The sequence below is a fragment of the Camponotus floridanus genome, unplaced genomic scaffold (genome assembly GCF_003227725.1).
Source record: "Camponotus floridanus strain SB8 unplaced genomic scaffold, Cflo_v7.5 scaffold134, whole genome shotgun sequence".
Lineage (NCBI taxonomy): Eukaryota > Metazoa > Arthropoda > Insecta > Hymenoptera > Formicidae > Camponotus > Camponotus floridanus.
The window spans coordinates 196,616-221,476 of record NW_020229253.1 but is presented as its reverse complement, the minus strand read 5'-3'; the positions used below and the strand labels follow the sequence as shown (position 1 = coordinate 221,476).

The following is a 24,861-nucleotide window of genomic DNA, read 5'->3' as shown; positions in this document are numbered from 1 at the left end:
AATATTTAGAATACTATCTTCTGTTATGCAATATAATACGAGAATTATGTATAGGGACGCAACAATATATATAAGTATATATAATATATATTATTCATGTATTATATATGTAGTTTCTATAAACATAATACATTATATATACATATATATATATATATATATACATACACACACAGTCTGACTATAAAAGTTTTAGGACTAATTTTATAAAACGTGTCTAAACAGCATCATCTGTCTTTCGCCACTTGAAATCTCTTGCATTAATCTTTAACTACGTTTCTTCTATTAAGTTATCAATATTAGTTCAGTGCAATTTAGTTTTATTCGAATCTAATACAATCTCTAAACACAATTTTTCAATGATAAGTTAATTATATCTAAAATATATCTTTGTACGACGTGTTTGTTTTGTCTCGTCATGGGAGCGTTAGTCAAGCAACGGTATGCGATCAAGTTTTGTATAAAATTGAGCAAAATTACTATAGAAACAAATAAAAAAATGCAGAATGAATTGGACAAAATTCACTAAGAGCGAAGATATTCCGATTCTAAGAGTCAAGAATAAAAACAATACTCATTGCTTTCTTTGATGTGAAAAGCATGATTAATAAGGAATTTATTCCACAAGGGACAACAATTAATTTTGAATTTTATAAGACCATCATGGAAAAAATTCTCGCAAGAATCAGCCGCATACAACCTGAGATGAAAAAGAATGATGATTGGTTTCTGTTTAATTATAACACTCCGGCGTATAACCATAATTATAATCATTTTTTAATATATAAAAACGTGACTGAACTTTATCAACCCTTCCTATTCTTTCAATTTGGCTCCTATTAATTATCTTCTTTCCTCCAAACTTAAAATCAAAAAGAAGCCTAATTAACGATGTGAAGATTCAAAGCAATGTTATGACAATTAAACAGCGTCCCAGTCCGGATTTTCAAAACACCTTATATAAACTAGAAGAGCGCGCTAAGTTCTGTGTGGAATTAGAAGGAATATATATTGAAAAATAAATGATAATATTGAAGATATTGAAGATTAATATTGAAGATATAACGACTTCTTTATTTTTGGTAAAGATAGTCTTAAAACTTTATAGCCAGACAATGTGTGTGTGTGTGTGTGTGTGTGTGTGTGTGTGTGTGTGTGTGTGTGTGTGTGTATTTAGTGATAAATTTTTCTTACCATAATAATAAGAACTAAAAAAAGGCAAAATAGAAATATTTTAGACACAATAGAGATAAAAATAAAGATTTGACATCATACATTTTGTTAAAATTTAATTCATCATATAGCTATAAATAGTTTAAGGCCTTATATTTTTTCATCGCGTTAAAAAAGTATATTAGTAATGAATTGGTTGTATCCTCTGGAATTTCCGAATTTTTATGAATTCAGGAATGTGTAAGATAATATTTAAGACAATTTAAATACGCATGCTAATTCTTACATATACATGATAATTCTTAAACATGCATATGCATTATTATATCTTAATTATAAAGTTTTAGTTTTTATCTTTTTTGATTTCATTTTAATAATACAAAAATTTGTTAAATTTTTGTACATTTAAATATTTATATACATATATATTTATGTACATATATGTAGAAATAATTTGGCTGCTTCGAATTTAAAGTGTTTTTAAATACACGAAAATTACAATTAATTTTTTTATTAAGATGCGAAATGTTAACATCAGAAATGGCTTAATAAAAATTAAATTTGTATTTAAATTTTATAAATTCATAAAATTTCTTAATTTCTGAACTAATCATGAAATCACCTATCAAAATCTATAGTTTATGAATGAGATGAAAACTAATTAGTTACTTTAATCTAAAAATCGAAGTTATCGCAGTTAATTTTAATACGAAAGTGTAGAGTTATAGAAAAAATGAATAATAAATGACATAATAAAAAAAAATATAACAAAAAAATATAATTAAAAAATGAATAAAAAACGAAAAAAATAAATAAAAACGAGTAAAAAACAAAAAACAATCTTAAGGCTAATGAACGCTTAATGAACGGCTAATAAAATATTTTTAATTGAAATTTATATCAGGGAGATTACTTTTTATGAAAGTATAAAATGCAAACAATTTGTGTTAATTTTAATATTAAAAATCCTTTTTAGGAATTGTTTAAGAATTCAAATAAAATGTGAATAAAATATATATCAATTATAAAGATGAAATTATGAGAAACAATTTATACAAACATATTTATGTATTAAAATTTAAATAGTGAATTCATACGTAATGTTTCATATTAAAGTAAGAAAGTTTTATTTGGTCGATAAAATAATCGCAGTTTTGTCATAGTCAGCCTTGATAGAGTTGGTAGTTTAGAATCGCAGCTAAGTTAACCGATGATAATAAAGTGTTTGCGGAGAATCGGTCTTTATCATTACAATACGAGACACATCGTATAATCCTCCTTGCATTCAATTGCTGTACCAGGCAGTCATAAGAAGGTTTCGTTTGCATAAGAGAACTTCGTATCGAGATTAATTAAAAAATATAATAAATTTTCGTAAAAAGAGATCTTTATTTATGGAATACACACACACACACACTCAAAAATATTTTCTTTTTAAATAAATAAGTAATATAAAAGTAGTTTATTATTTTTTTGTCGATAGTATTCCTTTAACAATTCATCCGGCAAAATCGATCAAACCTGCGGGCAGCAATCTTGACCTTTTCTAACAATCTCTTTCATTCAGTGGAAAATCAAATACTAAGTGAAAGGTTAATATCACTTAGGAGCAAACTTCATTCATGGATAATTACAATGCCACGGGAGTTATCTACTGTTTACGGTCAGATCAATAAAAATATAAAAACGTCGATATATAAGTATTAATCAGAAAGATCATTTCAATTAGTCCTGATGATAGCCGACAGCAATGATTTAAGGTCACATGAAACATGATTTTGACCTTTGTACGATTATATACTGAAACAACTAAGTATTTGATGAGAATGAAAAGAATTGCATTTCTACGCGATGAATCTATCAAAATACAAATATCGAGACATTTTTGACAAGTAAATTTAATTATTAAATTATTAAATTTAATAATTTAATAATTAAATTTACTTATTAATTTAATTTTATTAATATAATTTATTAATATAATTTAATTTAATTTTACTTATTAATTTAATTATTAACAAGCATAGCATTTGTTTAATTTGGGAAAATTCACAGTGGAATCTTTTTCCACTCAATCATAATTCTGAATCATCACGCATGAATGAATTATAATAATTCGCGAGCGAATAGAGAATGTACGATTCTTTTCGATCATATTTATAGATCGCTTATATTAAAAATTCATTAGACTTTCATTCCTCGTATATTTGTCTGACGTGCCTGATACTTTAGATGTGATAAAATTAACATTTTGACATTTTGCTTCATTCTTAATATATTTGTATTTAACAAAAATCTTGGAAAACTTGTTATCGAAAATGTTTTATGGCATTCGCTGCACATTGTTTTTTTGCAAGAAATATCATGGTAATAAATCTGAAAAGTTTATCTTTTTACTAACGTTGCAAGGAATACATTAGTATTGCAAGTGTTATAAATTATATTGATGCAGAAAAAAAAAGATTCAACCAAATTTAAACTCTAAAGATATATAAACTACGTCAAAATAATTACCTACTAATTAGATATTAGTAGAATATAACACGCATGAATTCCACATAAACTGCACCTTTGAAATATCGAAAGTTTGATTTTTAATTATCGCCATGTATATTTATAAAGCAGAAAATAGTAAAAAGGGATAATTAATGTACAGACGATACGTTTAATGCGATATAAAATTATGTGCATTCAAAACATAATTCAACATATATTCAACACTAAAGAATTTACATCATTTACTTTTAATTGTTGCTGTGTATATTATATGTATACTGAAGAAAAATTGTCAATAATAATTATCAAAAACATTAAGTTGTGAATTTCAATTGGATATTTGATACCTATTACTATATTTAATAATAGATGTAGTTGTTAAATATTTTATTGGATCAATTAATGTATAAACAAATTTTTTTATAGTTAAAATATTTTAATAAATAATTCATAATAAATAATTCATAATAAATAATTCTTAATAAATAATATTTTAATAAAATGTTTAATATTTTAATAATATTTTAATAAATTTTAATAAAAATATTTTAATAAATAATTCATAATAAATAATTCATAATAAATAATTCAAATATTTTAATATTTTAATAAATAATTCAAATATTTTAATAAATAATTCAGTAACAAATATTAAATATTTAATATTTGTCACCAAATATTCGATAAATCAATATTTAATAAATATTACTAAATTATTCAATTCAACTTGATCAGATATTCCATCTTGCTCTTACTGTCTCTTTTCCCTGTCTCCTCTTGTCCATTCATGCTTTAAAGTGTCTGAAGTCGATTTCACAAACACTTATGAAGCATACCAAGTATATTTCTAAGAAGTTTATTTAATACGTTTTACATATTTTGAAAATTAATTCTTTTTCACAAAAATTACATATTACCAGAGTTGGGAAGTAACGCGTTACTTGATACGTCGTTACCGTTAACATTACTTTTTTCGGTAACAATTATTACTTTTTTCTGTCTGTAACGGTAATGGTAACGTCGTTACATTTTTACAGTAACGATAACGAATTTAACCGTTACTTTTATCGTTACTTTAATTTTGTAACACGATACTTAAGAAACGAGTGAATAAAAGCCAAACGCGAATGGTAGTGCGTAAATTTCTTAAACATTAATTGTTCGTGAAAATTTTTAACGTGCACAAGGCATATATACAAATATTTTATTTGATGTATATACCAAGATGTAGATTCTCATTTTTGAGAATTCTATAAAACCCTCTTTATCCCCCTGAAGAGATGTAGAAAAGAAAAATATCGAGGCGAAGTCGTTGAATCGGAAATCGAACCCGAGTCTTTCGCTTGCCGAAAATTTTCGCGAACAATTAATATTTAAAAAATTTACGTACTACCATCCGCGTTTGGCTCTTATTTGCTCGTTTCTTAAGTATCGTGTTATTAATTACATAGAGCCGAATTCTTTACCAATTTATTTAATTTTGTAATCCTGGATAGTATCCCCTTAGTAATTGAAAAATCCATTCCTATTACGAAGCAGTTTGCAAATATTTTGGAAAATTATATGCATGCATGATGTTTTTCTCTGTATTCATAAATCTAAAATTTCTAAATTACAATAAATCAAAAATTGAATATGAACAACATCAATGATGGAATAATTTATTATCAAATATATAAAAGTATTAATTATATTTTAAAATTAATTATAATAAATACTATAAAATAATTATATTTTAAAATAAATTAATTTAATTTTTGTATTATAAAAAGTATAAAAAAATAAATCGAATCATTATTTTCTTAGTAACGGTAACGGTAATGAGTTACTTTTCAAAATTAGCAACGAGTAATGGTAACGAGTTACTTTTCACGAAAAGTAACAGAAACGGTAACGCGTTACTTTTTTGAAGTAACGTTTCCAACTTTGCATATTATACACACATTATCATCCTTACAACTCAGCAGTCTCTAATTTTCGGAACTATTGCGATCGATCGCTAGCTATTTTAAAAGATGTGCGAAAACTGAAGATTTCTTTACATGATTATTATTCGCTCAATAGTTAGCAAATAGCAGTTATTTACGCTAAGTACTTGCGCCACTGACACTAAACTTTTATTGAACTCCGCACTCTTCGCAGTAGTCGTGTAGAGCCACGCGCAATGCAAGCCGGCGAAACTCGCGTAATGTTTGCGATGACCCGTCGAGCATCATTGTGTCTAAGCATCCCGGGCCTGACGAGTTTATAAGACCGAAGAAGAGACATTAGTGTCTCTCTTTCTTGCGCAATAAAAGTCTGTCGGCTTTTTTCTCGCATAAGTGAAAAGTCGCTGTCATGTAAAACGCATCATCTAGGTACAATCCAGGTACAATCGTAAGATCGAATAAAGCAAAAAATATATCAGGGAAAATATGTTAATGAATAAAAATCAAATATAATAGAATCTTTTGCATTAATGAAATTTTACTACATTGCACGTATCGAGTATCAAGATAATATATAAATCAAAATGCACATGAATCAATATCATATAACATATTTTTTGCCACTTTATTTTACATAATTTTATTTCATTAAAAAATATAAAGAAATAGAGAAAAAAAAATATATATGTATAAATATATATATATATATATATATATATATGTGTATAAAATATATATAATTGTGTTCGAACTGAACGTAAATGATATTTAGCCTACAACTATGGAAGTGATTATGATCTTTACATTTTTGCAACAATACGAGAAATTATTAGAAGAAATTATTAGAAGATCATCAAAATTTTACTAACAACTTTCATCGATCTACGAACAGTCGTAAATCGATTAGTCTTACATCATACATAGTCTATAAAACTTTAGCATAATCTTCAAATGTCAATAATATTAGAAATCACAAGAACATATACACATTCCGCGATTATCTTTTTGAACTATTAAATTACAGAGATATTTTTATCATTATTTTGGATTAGTCATACTTTGGATTAGTTTTAGAACTTAAAAATATGTAAAAAACTACTGCATAATACAATCATAAAGTTCATTGAATTAAATATCAAGTAATAATTATTGATTTATAAATATACATACATATACTCTTTCATTTCTTAATTATACAGTAAAACCTGAATATAAAGTAAGACTTAATATCGTTGATATTTTGGGACATGTTCGTTCATCAAATCATCAGTTTATTTGATTGAATCACGGAACAAGTTTCAGCATTTTTTTACACAGAAAGAATGCAGTTGCAAAATGTTGTATCAGAAATACACGTTATCATATAATCAAATTGATTCATTTACATTGAGCCTCATTTTATTTTAATTGTATAAACTTAATATCATGAACTGATGGAATTAATATCAAATTTTAAATTTTAAATAGAAAAAAATTTAGCATAATAATTTTTTCAAAGTTATATATTCAAAACAATTACTATATAATATTAAAGGATTACTATATAATATTATATTACTCCTGTGACCACTGAACAGATCTTAGACTCTTTGATCTTTGACTCTTATATATATAATATACAGTATAAATCTTACATAAAAGATACATAAATTCTTAGGACGTTCGCAACCACATTTTACATATTCTACTAGAATAACGACATTGCTGTAAAGTTCGTTTCAACGAGACGCTATTTATCACGCCATTACCGAACCCGCGTTTCTTTAATACTCGCAAGAAACTGGGTATGCATTATCCGGCAACTCGGATGCGATATCGACATTTCTCTATTTCAATTACGCGTGTATCCTTGAATCTCACGAACTAATTATCTTTAGATCATTTTGTCAGCCGCGCACCGCGATCAGGGACGGAATCCTTCGGCTATCGCCATTCAATATCTATCGTCTGCTCGGATCATTAGAATATCGCGAATAACTTCGTCCTTCTTATGAGATGTTTAATCTCACTTTCTCTCTCTTTTTTTCTCTTTCTTTCTCTTTATGTTCCTTTCTATCTTCTTCTGGCTTTTTGTCTCCCTCTACCTGTCCTTTCCAACGCCCCTTTCCAAACCCCACCTGTGCATATGCGTGAAAGAAACAGAATTACAGCATCCTCCCGCGAACATCTCGTGCTGGCAATAATCCTGTACCGCACGTTCCGTCCTCCCCACCAGTCGATCAGGTAAATCCTATAAATGCTCTTGGTTACCTGTAGACGAAGAAGTCACCTTTCGTGGCGCTCTCTTGAGCGAAGCATGTATTCGTTTTGAAGTGTCCCTTTTTTTAATCTTCCTCGGTGATTAGCACGGCGATAAAATCATGGTAAGTAGCAGTGCACCATGAATCGTGAATATAAAGTGATATGAGAGAAAATAGACGTGAACTATTAATTAACTGAGATAAGCGGTGAATTCGAAAGGGTTGTGAATCCTTTTTCTGTCGAAAAGTGAGATAAAGTGAACTTATGCAGACTCAATTATTCGTTATTTGATATCGAGAAGTTAAACAATGCACAAATCTTAATCAATCTTATATGTCGATATGTTCTGAGATTCTTATAAATTCTTATACGTGTGGTTTTTTCTCATGCAGAAGGTATATATATATATATATATATATATATATATATATATATATATATATTGTTGCAACTGATTCTACAAATGAAAACGCGAAAGTTAAAGTAAAGTAATAGAAGCGATGACAATTTTGTTTTCATGTGTTGCTATATTTAGAAAAATAATAAAAGTTATAAATTTTCACAACAAAAAGAATGTTACAAATATAAATTTATAGATAAATTACATAACAATAATAAAATAGTATATATAAAATAGTATATATAAAATATTATTGATTTGTATTTGTCATATATTATTAGCACCATTCATTTATTTACAAAATTTGTAGATTTTCATTGATTAAATAATATATATGATTAAATATATATATAGTAAAGATTATAAAATACAAACTTGCGCTTTAATATATATTAACTAAATTATAAATTTAAAAATTTCTTAATATAAAGTAAAATTCTATTATCCTTTCTATTATCAAATTCTATTATCAAATTCTATTATCAAATCTTTATTTGCTGAAACTTAATCCAAAATTTTTTCTCAGAAATACTTTTTAATATTAAATTTGATTATAATCTTTATAAAAAGAATTTTAGAAATATTGCCACTTTATACAGTCTCATTGTGCAAATTTCTTATGTGAATGTAGATAGTCTTATGTATTTTAGGGTCGCGATTCCGTTGTACCACGATAACGCAAAGAATTCGCGGTAGAAAGTATCGAACGCAACGGATGTAACGATGGTAATGCATCTCGGCGATAATTTATTTCGTATACACTCTTGCGACAATGGCGAACGCCCGACTGTTATCATGTCTTTTATTTTCGTTTCTCAAAGTTTGCACTTTCTTTTTTGTAAAATACTATTCTTTTTAGTAAACCGTTTGGTATTTACATAAACCTGCACAATCTTCCCACGTGAGAATTAATGGTAAAGAACCTAGCTTTTCCAGTAGTTGCAAATGTCAAGGGTTATGATCATCTTAACTTGAATTATGTTGAAATTAACTTGAAATTCTTTCCATCTAACACATTTTTTCAAAAATAATTGTCTATTTTACTAAAAAATCATTCTTATAAAAAAATTGTTTAATGAAATTATTATTATATATAAGTGAAAAAGGAACGTAGTAATCAGACTTACAATTAAATTTAAAATTTAAGACAAATATTAAAATTAAATCACAAAATATTATCGTATATTAAAATTTGGTTAAATTATAAATTTTTCTCGAATTTAAATATTTATTAAAATTTCTATATCTTTTATATTAAAAAAATTTTTTCTTTTATACTAAATTTTATAAAATACAGATTTATAAATTAGATTAAAAAATTGCTTATAAAAATTTAATTAATAGATAGAAATTTTAAAAGGATTTTTTCCTAATTCTATAAATATATTTTATAAGTGCGACTTTGTACGATACTGTATGTTTTAAAAGCAATAGCTCATTTGATTAGTTAATTACATATCAAATTTACTAGATATACAAATGATATATTTATACGATATATTTTTTATGGAATAAATTTTTAAAAAATACTCTGAGATTATTTAGATTTAATTCGTCAAATTTATATTCATATTTATTTCTTATAGAAATGGTTTTTGTCTATTGTTTCTTCGCTTTGCTTCGCAAATGCTAGGAGGTATTTTACGAAAATGCTTTTGAAATCAAAATTCATTTTTCCTTTTTTGTAAAATATTTCATAATATTAGCTAATTTGTAAATAAATTTAAAACGATCTTGCGATCTCAATGATACAGACACAATATCATTGGATTACTTATTAGCAATTTATGTAATCGTTATGTTTCTACAAATTCTCCTTATCGAATTAATAAAATGTCTATTCTTGCTTAATACTTGAATTAAAATAGAAACGTTCCTCACATCATGTAATAAAGTTACGTTTTCGACTAACAAAGGTCAATCGCATAAATTTTTCCCATTAAAAATAACGCATCAAACTGTTTAGCTCATATGCTATTAGAAGTCTCTAGAATCACATGGCGTAATATAACACCGCGTCTTCTCTGTTCGACTTTAGATATAAAGCGAGTTACGGTATATAAATCTCTACTGATTCATGATTTAATATGCTTATCTAACTGATTCATGATTTAATATGCTTTATGCAAATTAATCAGATTCGAAATACACGATAATTTTTACCTTATAAATGATAATCTTTTGACGATAGTATTTAGATTTAATATAATAACATTCATTTCTCTTACTCATATTTTCCATATATTTTATAAAAAAGTGTATAATAGTAATATCATAATACTTATATTGTAACTCTTATTTTATACATTTACAAAAAGATAATTAATAATTCAATACAAAATTCGTTTTAAAATTAAATTCGTATTAAATTCGTATTAAAATTAAAGTTTAAAATTATGCAATATTTGTGTGTGTGTGTGTATATATATATATATATATATATATATATATATTTCTATATTATTGTTTTCAATATTATATTTCAATAATATTATTATTTCAATATTATTGTTAATAAATTTTAACTCTCCTTTAAGTTAACTTGTACAGCATAACTTTCTACTAGAAATAGAATCATTTGCTAATTAACACTTTCACGTGATAATCTCTCTTAATTAAATATAACTTCAACATTTAACAAGTAATTATCGAACAGTAGCAAAATTATTATGCAATAATTTTACATGAACAGAATACATAATCCAGATTTTTATGTAAATCAATTGTGTAGAGATTAAAAATAAGCGCATAATTAGAATTTAAATAACATCTTCTTTGTATAATTAATTATTGCCATTTAGTATGTATATCAAATATACATTTTTTTACAATATCATAATACGTATTTTGTTAATTTATATTATTGGTAATATATCTTTTTTATAATGATATAATTCCGAAAGTTTTTAGCTTAGTTTTATTTTCCGAAATAATGGCATAAAAATGTGATCTGACAGATTTGATGACAAAGTAATATTACGATCATATGATATTTACATATAGATTATAATATTACAATACATAACGCTATAATATTACAAATGCGACATAATAATGATTCTTTATGTTAATGGCACAACTCTATATGTCATACAAGAACTTACACTCTTATTCTCGCAACACTCATCAGCATTTAATGCATAGGATAATGAAAACGCATTTTCTCTCAAGTATTAACTGCATAAATAAAAAAACCTTACATAGAAAACTTTCACTTTATGAAAAATAATAGAATTGATATTTTTTTGTTCTTGTCAGTTCTATAAATATGTATTCGTATATTACAATTTTGTATTATAAATGTAATATAATTAAGAATAAATCTTTTGCTTCCCAGAATATTAAATAAATTTTGAGACATTAATATATTAAAAATATATACTAAAAATATAATTAATTAAAATTACATTATTAAATTATGAAGAGATACTATCAAAGTACTGTAATAATTATAGTAATACTACTAATTGCTAATAATGTAGTTTTAAGAAATTGATTTTGATACACAAGTAATTAAAATTATAGCGTATAAATTATGACATTATATCTATTAAATAGTTAATCAAAATATAACTTATGATTAATTAATTATTACTTAATGCTATTTGATTAGTATTTAATTGCCGGACTTGCGATATAATCGTAGAACTTTCGCTGATCTATCCGCCGCCCAGCATTTGTTCGGGTTGAATGTCAATGACTGTGCATCGTTAACGACTGGCGAAAATGTCGTAATTACTACCGAAGTATGTATGCACGATGTGTTACGCAAACAAATCATATGGGCCACGATCCTCTGTAAATTTTTTCTTTAAATCTTTAAATTAGTGTTTCTCGACAGGATGATGAATCGTTCGGTTAATGATTCGTCTTGTCCTAGAAGCTTTGTATCCAAAGAATTGAATTCTCGGTATCTATTCGTTCTTTTCTGTCCAATCGTTATATTTGTTGCTGCCAAACGATTTGTATTCATTTATGTCTAATATATTATAAATAATATAAAATCATGAAATTGATATAATTTTAAATATCTATTTCTTTTGTTATCTTTCGTGTAAAATAAAAATTATTTTTAATATTTTTTTAATTATATTATATATGATTCTGACTATATTATATAATGATTCTGACTATATTAATGCCTATAATTAATTATTTTACTTATTGTCGATAAAGGTATCTAAATATGTGATAAGATTTATAATTAATAACTGTTATTTCGTATTATTTATATTGTATATAAACACTATGGCATTTATTATTATTATTATTATTATTATTAATATAAATATAACTAAATATTATTATTATTATTATTATATTATTATTATTATTATTATTATTATTATTATTATATATAAATATTATTATTATTATATTATTAACATAAATATAAATATCAATATAATTATTTATTTTTATTATATTAGTAATATATTTATCATAACATTACTGATATTTTAAAATAATAATATCGATAATCTTATGTAATTATTCTAGTCGATATAAAGAACTTCGCACATTTTATATGAAAAAGATTTTATATGAAAAATTTAATGATTTCAAACTCTTTTTGTCAGGTGTGTGTGTGTGCTACGCAGAGATCAGACACAACGCGCGCATGCACATATATATATATATATATATATATATATATATATATATAACAAAATGGGTTTGGAATTATTAAATATTGTAAAAGTGGCACATATTATATATAAATTTATTATATATTCTTTTTTCAAACATTTATATATTAATTTGATTTATGTATTCGAAAACAGGTATTTCTTAAACTTCAATACCACTCATTTCAAATCATCGTATCTTTTACAGTTTTGATTTTTGAATTTTTTGTCCGAGGAATCTTTTGATTAGTGCTATTTAAACTACAATATATTTTAATTTCAGTCAATTTGCCCAAAGTCACTTTTTTCATGTAAAATGTGCGGGATCTTTTAAACTGTATATCCGTAAACAAATTGGCAATTCATATTTATAAAAGCTAATTAAATTTCTGGACTTTAACTATGATAATTTTAAAATTTATTATTCTGATGCACAGCCAAATTAATAGTTTTATTATATTGTCAGATTATATCTTGATAGTGCTGAGTAACATTTTAACATAGAAATGCCGAGATTATATTGGTAGTTCACCAAATATAGTCGTGAGAATTTCGATGTCACTAGGACTTTTCTCGTTTTGGCGATCATCTCGTGACAAAAAACGTGATTATATAATGTTTCATCGAATAAATTCGCCTAAAATGAATGCGCATATTTAATTAAACAGACATTTTGCAAATATCTCTGATAATTCTTTGGTCGTGTATCAAAAGGAAGCTTAGTCAGTTTACGGTTGTCAAAAAAATAAATTAGCTGATAAACTTCATGACATTATCATTAAAATAATCTGTTAAATCAACTATTAGTATACTATTGAAAATGTTAGATTAAAATGAGCAGATCTTAAAAATTCCTAAAATTAATTGTTTTAATATTCAAAGTTGATTTTTTATTTATCTTATAATATAAAAATGCTGCATCTTTCTCTCTCTCTCTCTCTCTCTCTCTCTCTCTCTCTCTCTCTCTCTCTTTCTGCAAGAAAAACATAAATGATGATTTTGCATCTTTTAAAATTTTCTTTAAATGTTTAAGAAGCATCGTGTTTCAAAATTCTTATCAAGATTGCACTTTTATCGCTCGTTTCATTGTGATTCTTTCAGCTCTAATTTTTTTAAAAACAGAGTTCTTTTATGGCTAATAAAATGGCGCGTTCAAATAAAAAGATTACAGACATTGTGCAACCATTTGGCAGGAAGATAGTCGGAAAAGCCAAGCAAAGGTCAATAGCGACTGTTATAGCAGACGTGCCATGCAGACGTGCACACTGCATTAAGCAACTTTCAATTTCTCGCTTTCTGCTACTGTTGGTTGTTCACTCAACTTAATGTTCAGTTTAGTGTCTTTAACTGTATAATCCCACCTACAAAAGTGATATTATTATCTTGTAAAGCACGTATAGTTTAGTCTTTGAAATATTTTCCTTACAATGAAGATTTTTCTTATAATGGAATATTTTCCTTACAATGAAATTGAAAAAGCTTTTACAAATATAATGCAATATTGAAAATATAATTTTAATTATATAATCTTAAATTAAAGACGATCTAAGTCCGCTATAAAAATTCATGTGCTAGATATAGTATTCTTAATTAAAATCTTCTATCCTTTCTCTTACGAAAGAAATGCAAAGTAGTGTTGCGCGATATAGAAAGCAATACAAGATATCTTAGAACTCAATAAAAAACGCAATTTGATCGCTATCTATCAATATCATAACATTCGTTCGATTGCAAGACTCAAATATAAGATTAAGAGACTTCTCACGACTCATATGATTCACACTCGCAAGTATAGATATAACACCGATAGTAAATGCGGAAAGCCGATCATTTACATTTGTCAGAGACCGTCTTCATCTCCCGTATTCGTGTCGATCAATCGAATCGCATCAGTCAGCTAACCAATCAGAGATGCCGCCCGTCGTGGTATTTCGATTATGCAATAGCATGTCGCTTCGGGGCCAAATTGGTCAGTAAATTTCAAGATGAGCCTCCCGTCCTTTCGTAATAATGATAAATACCCGGCTGTACTTTTTCTTCTCCCACCTGCATCCGTGTTTTTCTCCCCGCGACAGGACGGGATCGATCTTGCCGAGGTCAACCGCATCGGCTCTCGTTTACGTAATACAATTATAACGTAGCGGAGACATGAACTTCTACCTTTTGGCAACAGTATTCATCGACGAATTCTCTTTAATTATACACGCCTCACTCTCTACATCCTATTCTACATCCTCGTTTATCAAAAATAAACTTGCCACCGTATCCTTATTTACTGTCGTCTAGATCATTAATTAAGAGAAATTTTGAATAACTTGAAATATGAGAATAGCACTAACATTACTTCAGCATGAAAGAATAAGCAATAAATTCAGATGGTTGAAAAATAATAATACCTCTTTTTAAGTAATGCAGATCTTATCATTTCTATATGATGATATTTCAAGTAATTTTTGTATTTAATTTCGATTAAATTCTAATTTAATTTAAATTTTTATAGAGATGTCGAGATTTATATTAGATTTTAAATTAACTTAAACCTTATTTAGCTTTTATATTCATTTAAATCTTCTTTATCTCATACCAAATTCGGAATTTTTGCTGCAATGCTATTGAAGGATCCGACAATAATAATTGCTTATATACCATCTAATATAAAGGGGAAAGTGATACTTTTTATGACACGTATGCGGCGAATGAACATGTTACTGCAGCTTCTTACTATGTAACACGTAATCGGTTGAACATATCGTGAAATGTCGTGGGGCTGAAAAGCAAAGGCATCAGTTTTCAGCTTGCATGTACGACTTGGTTCGAAAAGAACCTCTGTCATGTTAAACAGCGAAAACACCAAATACAATATAGTCTAGACTTTTGTCGGCTGTTGATAATTACTCTTTTCTCTCTTCTATATTCTTCCTCATGTCAAAGATATTATTCTTCGGCGATAGAGACGTGACTTCGTAGACAGAAAGTAACATTAGTCGCAGACAAAACAGCGCCAACGATTTTTGCTAGAGGTTTATTTTTCAAAAATGATTATTGTAATGCATTGATAACAGCTGATCCAAGATATTACTTTATTTCTTGCTGCATTAATTGATAATTGAATGACAAAAACTTAAAACTCGAATTAAAACTTGAGGACTCTAAATAAAAACTATTATTATTACAACAAATAAAAACTATTATTATTATAACAAATTATATGATATGTTGATAATTAAAAAACAAGCATGGCAGTTTGACGAAATATTATAATTAATAAAATTCCTTGCAAACTTTGTGGAGCTAAATTAAATTGAATAAATATGAACCATGTTATACAGATCCCACTTTGAATTTTTTTAAATTCAAAAAGTATAATAATTTCTAAAAGTGTAATAGTTTATACATATACTACATGTATATATATATATATATATATATATATATATATATATATATAATACTACATATAAACTATATATTTTATTAATAGTACATAAAATTTATTTTAAAAAAAACTTTGTTATAACATATCATTTAGTAGAATAATTTTTATGTTCTGAAATATCATTTTTTTTGATATGTCATCGATGGAGGTTACATTAATCGATCAAAGCATTTATTATTGTTGGCCGAAATAATTGGAAAGTGCAAAGATCTTCGCGTACTTTATTATTAGAAGATATAATCTAGGCTCTCGTGCGCGTGTTATGTAAGAAACTATATTTACACCTTATATGGTTGACCCGGTCGCACGCTTACCCATTGAAACCGCGCGCGCCCCACGTCAATTAAGACTGTTTCGCTAAGAACGTTCGTCGCGTTAAGCCGAACCAGACAAATTGCTTTCTCCAGCTAACGTTTATAGCGTGGCTTGGACGCGTCCGATGTGAATGTCGCGAATTATGGTATCTGTTCTTTTTTTCCTGTCAAGGATGCGTTGCGTAGATTATCGCGTATTACGACATGCCTCCCGAATCGCACATTGCTCCGTATAAAAATATTATGTAATACTAAATAAATTCTTGTTTGAAAATGAAAGAACAAAGTAAAATTCAAATCATATTTATATTTATGTTTTAACTCAAATTTCTTGTCTTGGATTTTTGTAAAATATTGTAACAATTATGAAAAATAATGTATTAATTTTCTCAAAATCTTTTATTATGCACTACACATATACACACACACATTTGTTACATTGCCTACTTTCATAATTTATGTCATAGACGAACTAATGATACAACTTCGTAAACCGTCTGTTATAAATGGTCATATAATTATGGAAGATGGATAATTTTGTTTAATCCTTCTTAACATTTTGCATTTTTTACAATTAATATTCACTCAATAAGTAATGGGGTTATCAATAAGAAATATTAATATGATAATCTGTTACTAAACATATAATGTAATTATTAGTTAGATATTGAAACTATCAAAATCACCTTAGTGCTATCATTTCTCGTATATGAACATTATAGTCGTTATTAAATCTCGATAATATCTCAATATTACTCTTTAGCTATTGACAACTTTTCGTGAAATCTTAACATTTATTTTTAATATGAGAAAGATTATATATATAAATTTTTAAATAAATCCGACATAAATATTTAAAAATTCTAGGATCTATTTTATGCCCAAAAATTATAAGTACAATTAAGTTTTTTTTGATAAGATTTAAATGCATCATAAGAATATAAATTTTACGTCATGTTTAAATTTAGTTGAAATTAATTACATTTTAATTTATATTAATTATTTGTTATGATATAATTTAGTTTATATTATATAATATATACTATTTAATAAACTTTTATTCAACAAATATTTTATTACGTATTTTATGTAATATTATATTAACTGACATTTTAATACAAACTCTAGAATTATATAGAAAGTTTCTAGTTATATCTTGATATCTTTAATTATAATAATAAAATTTGTTTTCACTAAAACGGCGTTTGCGACATTTTCCTCTTTATTTATATGAGCATGTAATTTTCTCGAGAAGATGTATACAGAAAAAATTTTGCTTCTCGACAATTACTTCGCGAATTGATCGAATCTTTGTCAGCTGTCTTCCGTGTGTCCATTAGCGACAATCGCGTGATTAGAAATTTCAACGCTTGATTGCATTACGCAAGAAATATTTTGCACCTTGCACGATCCATCCGTCAGTTCAGTGAAAAAAGGCTATTGAGATCCATCTCGCTTATCGGTCAGCATCTTTCGCGGCTTCACACTTTCTCCAAATGTAAATGAAACGCCTAAGGATATTTTGTGACAATCGATTTATTTAATTTGCATGAATCTCTAATATTTTCGTGTAATACTAAGCAAACAGGATATCATATCTGTTATTAGATGTTTGTAGTTATTATGCTCTGATAATTGTCCTACTTATCAGTGCAGCGAGATAATCGTTAACGATGAACTAACATGCGAGATCGTACAAGGTTTTGAAATTAACTTTTTTACATTCTACTGTGTATGTATGTGTAATTTAAATTTTAATGATTCTTTGACAAGTATCTTGAGAAAGAGCAATTTCTTCCTTCTTGGAGTTTTTTGAACACAATTCTACAGTTGCAACCATATGACGATTATTCATGTGTTGTCGTCGGTAAATGATTTGCAAATAAATCCCGTCATAAATTCCGTCAAAAGCAACTTCTGGCATTCGACAAGGGAGGCTATGCAAATCGTGCTGCCATTTTTCTCACAAAATAGTGTGTTATTTCACAGTTGTAAGAAACCTTGCAAGAAAGTTGTTCATATGAATCCTTTTACATTTACATAATTACGACTCGCATAATCTTTCGAAAGATGTGAATAAACTTACGTTGACGTTGATAAATAATTATCGTTATTATATCTAATCATTTTAAAGCTAGTAATCAAGTCGTAAATTCATTAGAAACAAAAATAAAATTTATTAATCTATTTACTTTACTATTAACATTGTTATATTTTAGTTTTAATGAGTAAATAGATTATTTAACAAATAGCATTATTTGTATGATATCAAATATTAATTAATAACGAAAATATGATATTTTAAATTTCACGTAAATCTTTCATCACTGCCGAATAATACGATGTAAATTGTACAGACAGTACATACATTGTATAAATTGCATATCTCACGGCAGAGATGCGTTATGTAAGACTATCATGGGTGAGGCGTGAGATTATCCCACGGAGATGATCTTTAATGTATTACGATTGTACTCAAATGCCTCAAGTGATTATTAGGAAAAAGAAAAAAGAAACTTTTATTATTTTAATCACTGATATCAACACATTTTTTTTGACGTAATATATTCGAAAAATTTTAATTCAAGAAATATTTTTAATAATATCTACTATTATATACATATATAATATTATATATATATATATATATATATATATATATATATAAAATATTGAACACTGATTATAAACGTGTAATAGCTATAAAATATAATTTAAAAAATTAACATGACAGCATAGGATTTAATATCCTAATATTATTTGAATTATGGAATTATGAATATGAAATTGATGGATTATAATGAAAATTATGTTACAGTGGAAGCTACTTTGGGTGGCCATTTTCGTGGCCGTGCTTACCACCCATGATGCAGATGCAAATCATGAGAGAAGGAAACGTGCGATAGAGTATAACCCAAATAAATATCAGAATTTTCTGCCACCTTCGTAAGTGCAATCGAGCATTTTAAAATTAAAATACTTATATATCATTATGATTAGGTTTATTTAGAAAAATATTATAATTCTTAACCCATCGAATTTTAATAATAAGTAATAATTTTTAATCGCATATGTATTCGTTAATTATATTAACAGAACACCAAGAAACATAGGGAATCAACCATACACGTTCACGGGATATACTTCGGATCCAGAATTTGAAGGATATTTTTATAGAAAGCCAAATGTTACAATATCGACTACAACATCAACGAAAAGGCCGGACATATATATTTCTACAACCTCGGGTATTAAAACATCAACTACAACAGAAGAACCGTACACATATAGTTCTGCAGTCCCGGATTTTACGACTACAACAAAAAAACCGGATGGATATATTTATATAACTCCGGATATTAAAATATCGACCACAACTAAAAAACCATATATTTATACAACTCCGGAAATTAAAATATCGACCACAACTAAAAAACCATATATTTATACAACTCCGGAAATTAAAATATCGACTACAACTAAAACGCCATATATTTATACTACTCCGGATATTAAAATATCGACTACAACTAAAAAGCCATACATTTATACAACATCGGGTATTAAAACATCGACTACAACAGAGGAACCAGACATATATAGTTCTGTAATCCCGGATACTACGATTACAACTACAAAGCCATATGTTTATACAATTCCGGATATTAAAATATCAACCACAACTAAAAAACCATATATTTATACAACTCCGGAAATTAAAATATCGACTACAACTAAAACGCCATATATTTATACAATTCCGGATATTAAAATATCGACTACAACTAAAAAGCCATACATTTATACAACCTCGGGTATTAAAACATCGACTACAACAAAAGAACCATACATATATACTTCTGCAGGCTCGGATGCTACGATTACAACAAGAAAACCAGATGGCTATGTTTATAGAAAACCGAATGTTACAATATCGACTACAACGTCAACAAAAAGGCCGGACATATATACTTATACAACTCCAGAAATTAAAATAATATCGACTACAACAAAAAAACCGAATGGATATATTTATGTAACTCCGGATATTAGAATATCAACTACGACATCAACAAGAAGACCACCCTACGTACCACCAGCACCCCCTCCAACTAGACCACCCTACATACCACCAGCACCTCCTCCAACTAAACCACCCTACGTACCACCAGCACCCCCTCCAACTAGACCACCTTACGTACCACCACCACCTCCTCCAACTAGACCACCCTACGTACCACCAGTACCCCCTCCAACTAGACCACCCTACGTACCACCAGCACCCCCTCCAACTAGACCACCCTACATACCACCGACACCTCCTCCAACTAGACCACCCTACGTACCACCAGTACCTCCTCCAACTAGACCACCCTACGTACCACCAGCACCCCCTCCAACTAGACCACCCTACGTACCACCACCACCTCCTCCAACTAGACCACCTTACGTACCACCAGCACCTCCTCCAACTAGACCACCCTACGTACCACCAGCACCCCCTCCAACTAGACCACCCTACGTACCACCACCACCTCCTCCAACTAGACCACCTTACGTACCACCAGCACCCCCTCCAACTAGGCCACCCTACGTACCACCAGCACCCCCTCCAACTAGACCACCCTACGTACCACCACCACCTCCTCCAACTAGACCACCTTACGTACCACCCTACGTGCCACCAGCACCCCCTCCAACTAGACCACCCTACGTACCACCACCATCTCCTCCAACTAGACCACCTTACGTACCACCCTACGTACCACCAGCACCCCCTCCAACTAGACCACCCTACGTACCACCAGCACCCCCTCCAACTAGACCACCCTATGTTCCACCAGCACCCCCTCCAACTAGACCACCCTACGTACCACCACCACCTCCTCCAACTAGACCACCTTATGTACCACCTTATGTACCACCAGCACCTCCTCCAACTAGACCACCCTACGTACCACCAGCACCCCCTCCAACTAGACCACCCTACGTACCACCAGCACCCCCTCCAACTAGACCACCCTATGTTCCACCAGCACCCCCTCCAACTAAACCACCCTACGTACCACCAGCACCCCCTCCAACTAGACCACCTTACGTACCACCAGCACCCCCTCCAACTAGACCACCTTACGTACCACCACCACCTCCTCCAACTAGAAGACCACCCTACGTACCACCACCACCTCCTCCAACTAGACCACCTTACGTACCACCAGCACCTCCTCCAACTAGACCACCCTACGTACCACCAGCACCCCCTCCAACTAGACCACCCTATGTACCACCAGCACCTCCTCCAACTAGACCACCCTACGTACCACCAGCACCCCCTCCAACTAGACCACCTTATTATCTGCCACCAGAAGATGTAACTCAATCATCTTCATTTATAACATTACCATCTTTCCAACCACCTACCCGACCATCTGTAAGTACAACCCGACCATCTGTAAGTACAACCCAATCAACTACTCGAATACCTATAGTCACAACACGATCGACTACCCAGCGACCCATTACTTCAACTCGAATTATTACCTCAAAATATACTCCGGTTACACAACCACCTTCCACTTACCTTCCACCAAGCACTACCACAAAGCCTACTACAAGAACCATAAGTACAACAACTTTGACTACTAGATATAGTCCATCAACAGATATTACGAAAATTTTCACACCGAGTACTACTTCTCTATCAACTACACCCATTATCAGGACTACATCTTCTATCATTACTACACCAACCATTAGAACTACCTCCACGTTCAAGACGACAACTCTGCCTCCATACGAACGAACGTATCTTCCACCGCCGCAACCGACAACAATCATTCCGACCGTTACACCGCCGCCGTATCCTTCAGTCAATTATGAAACTACACTCAGAACGCCACCCCCAAAGCCAATTAATGGAACGATTGCTCCACCACCTACTCTGCCGCCACCCACGCCACCCAGACCTTTTATAGGTTATGAATATCTACCGCCTAAAGGACCCGCTTTTGAAACTCGTAAACGATGAGGGCTAATAACGTGAATGATTTTATGTTTGTTGTTGATCAGTGAAATCTATGCATTTAAAAGAAAAATATTAGATGATAATAGTAAAATTAGCTAATAACAGAATTATAAATTTAATAGCTTATTACTATTTAATAGTGGCAATTTCAACCGCGGTACATCTAGAATATTGTTTTTTTATATATCAATCGTTTTTGCCTCATTGATTTTTTTGGATAAAGATTTAGCCGATCAGCGTGCGTCTTTTTATATATGTGTGATAGATATGGAAAAAGAATAAAAGATTTTATAAAAATACCACTAACATATTTTTTTGCCTTAATATAAATTATTTATTTATAATTTAACACTATGTTATACACAAGAATATAAAGATTTATTATACTAATAACCCAAGTATGTTAGAGTATTTTTTTAATAAGTAAAGAAGATATAACTAAAATTTTATTGCAAAGTATTAAGTTATATACATATAGTTATATATAATTTTATAAGTTTGCCTTTTTATACAAATATAATGATATTTGTTTAGTATACAGGGTATCACTTAATTGGCGCCCACTATTTATATAGCGATATTCCTCGTGGAAATCTTAGTCGAAAAGTCCTGAACCATTTTTTTCTGTAATGCTTAATAAAGCGGTAATTATTGAGTAAAGTTGCACCATAATAAGCACCGACCTTTAGCCTCCTTGACGAAATTTTCTTTAAGGAAACGCTTTTAACGGAAGAAATATGATTTTTAATGCAAAATAAAGTTTTTCGCATTATAGAAGAAAAAAATGGTTTAAAAAAATAGTTTCAAAAAAATGCGATAAGAAACTAGCAAATAAGAGTCACCGCGGATGGTAGCGTGTAAAATTTTTCTTAAATTATTCGCGAAAATTATACGTACACAAGGCATATACATATATTTTACTTGGTGCATTTACCAAGATATAGATTCTCATTTTTGAGAATTCTATAAATCCCTCTTTATCCCCCTGAAGAAACGTAGACGAGAAAAATATCGAGGCGAAGTCGCTGAATCGGGAATCAAAGGGTATCAAAGACTTTGCCCCGATATTTTTCTTGTCTATGTATCCTCAGTGGAGATAAAGAGAGGTTTATAGAATTCTCAAAAAATGAGAATCTATACCTTGGTAAATGCACCAAGTAAAATATATGTATATGCCTTGTGCACGTTCAAATTTTCGCGAATAATTTAAGAAAAATTTTACGCACTACCATCCGTGGTGACTCTTATTTGCTAGTTTCTTATCATGTTGTTTAATACATATAGAGTCTAATTCTTTGATTCAAAAAAATGGTTTCAAATTTTTTTCATTATAGAAAAAAATGGTTCAGGACTTTTCGACTCAGTTTTCCACGAAGAATATTGCTATATAAATAGTGGGCGCCAATTAAGTGACACCCTGTATATATCCAGTAATATATATCTAATGAAATATTTGTTATATACACATATGCATATATATATATATATATATATATATATATAATATTTATTAAATATTTTATTATAATAATTATATGCTAATGTGCATCAAATTATTTTAATATATATTTTAAAATGAAATATAATAATATAATAATTTCTAGAAATTATGCACATTATATTTACTATTAATTTTAACGATCCATCTAGTATATTAAAATACGTTTATATATAAGATTGATTTAATTGCACTAATTGTAAGCTAAGTGTAAACTACCCGCATTTTATAATTAGAAGTATTTTTTTATATTCATAACAATGAACATATATTTTAAAAAATATTGCAATTATATTTTTTTTCTTAAATAGATTTAAAAAATTAAATAACACATTCTTTATGAGTAAAACAGATTTTACTTAATTAAAATATTTTTATCAATATATATATATGTGTGTGTGTGTGTGTGTGTGTGTGTGTGTGTGTGTGTGTACGTGTATGTGTGTGTATTATATATATATATATATATATATATATATATATATATATATATATACGTATGTATGTAATAAAATAACTAGTCCTTTACAAGATATATTCTTTACAAGATATAATATTTTTAATAAGTCATAAGAAGGATAATAATAGTTACAAAGAATAATATTAATCTTTATTTGTATAGCTTACAATATTTGACAGTAGATTTCTCCATAACTGGCTCTGTATAATTCCACATGTTATCTCACATTCCTTTCTTCAAACCGCTTTCTATTAATCTTGAT

The 24,861-nt window shown here is 28.7% G+C and overlaps 1 protein-coding gene across 1 annotated transcript; it reads left to right on the top strand.

Annotated features, from left to right (window-relative positions):
* The first annotated feature begins 7,770 nt into the window (after positions 1 to 7,770).
* On the top strand, positions 7,771 to 22,932 carry LOC105250435 (extensin-2). Its single transcript, XM_025406150.1, has 3 exons — positions 7,771 to 7,960; positions 19,435 to 19,562; positions 19,713 to 22,932. Exons 1-3 carry the CDS (start codon positions 7,958 to 7,960, stop codon positions 22,642 to 22,644), a joined length of 3,063 nt encoding a protein of 1,020 aa, XP_025261935.1. The 5' UTR covers positions 7,771 to 7,957; the 3' UTR covers positions 22,645 to 22,932.
* Positions 22,933 to 24,861: the final 1,929 nt, after the last annotated feature.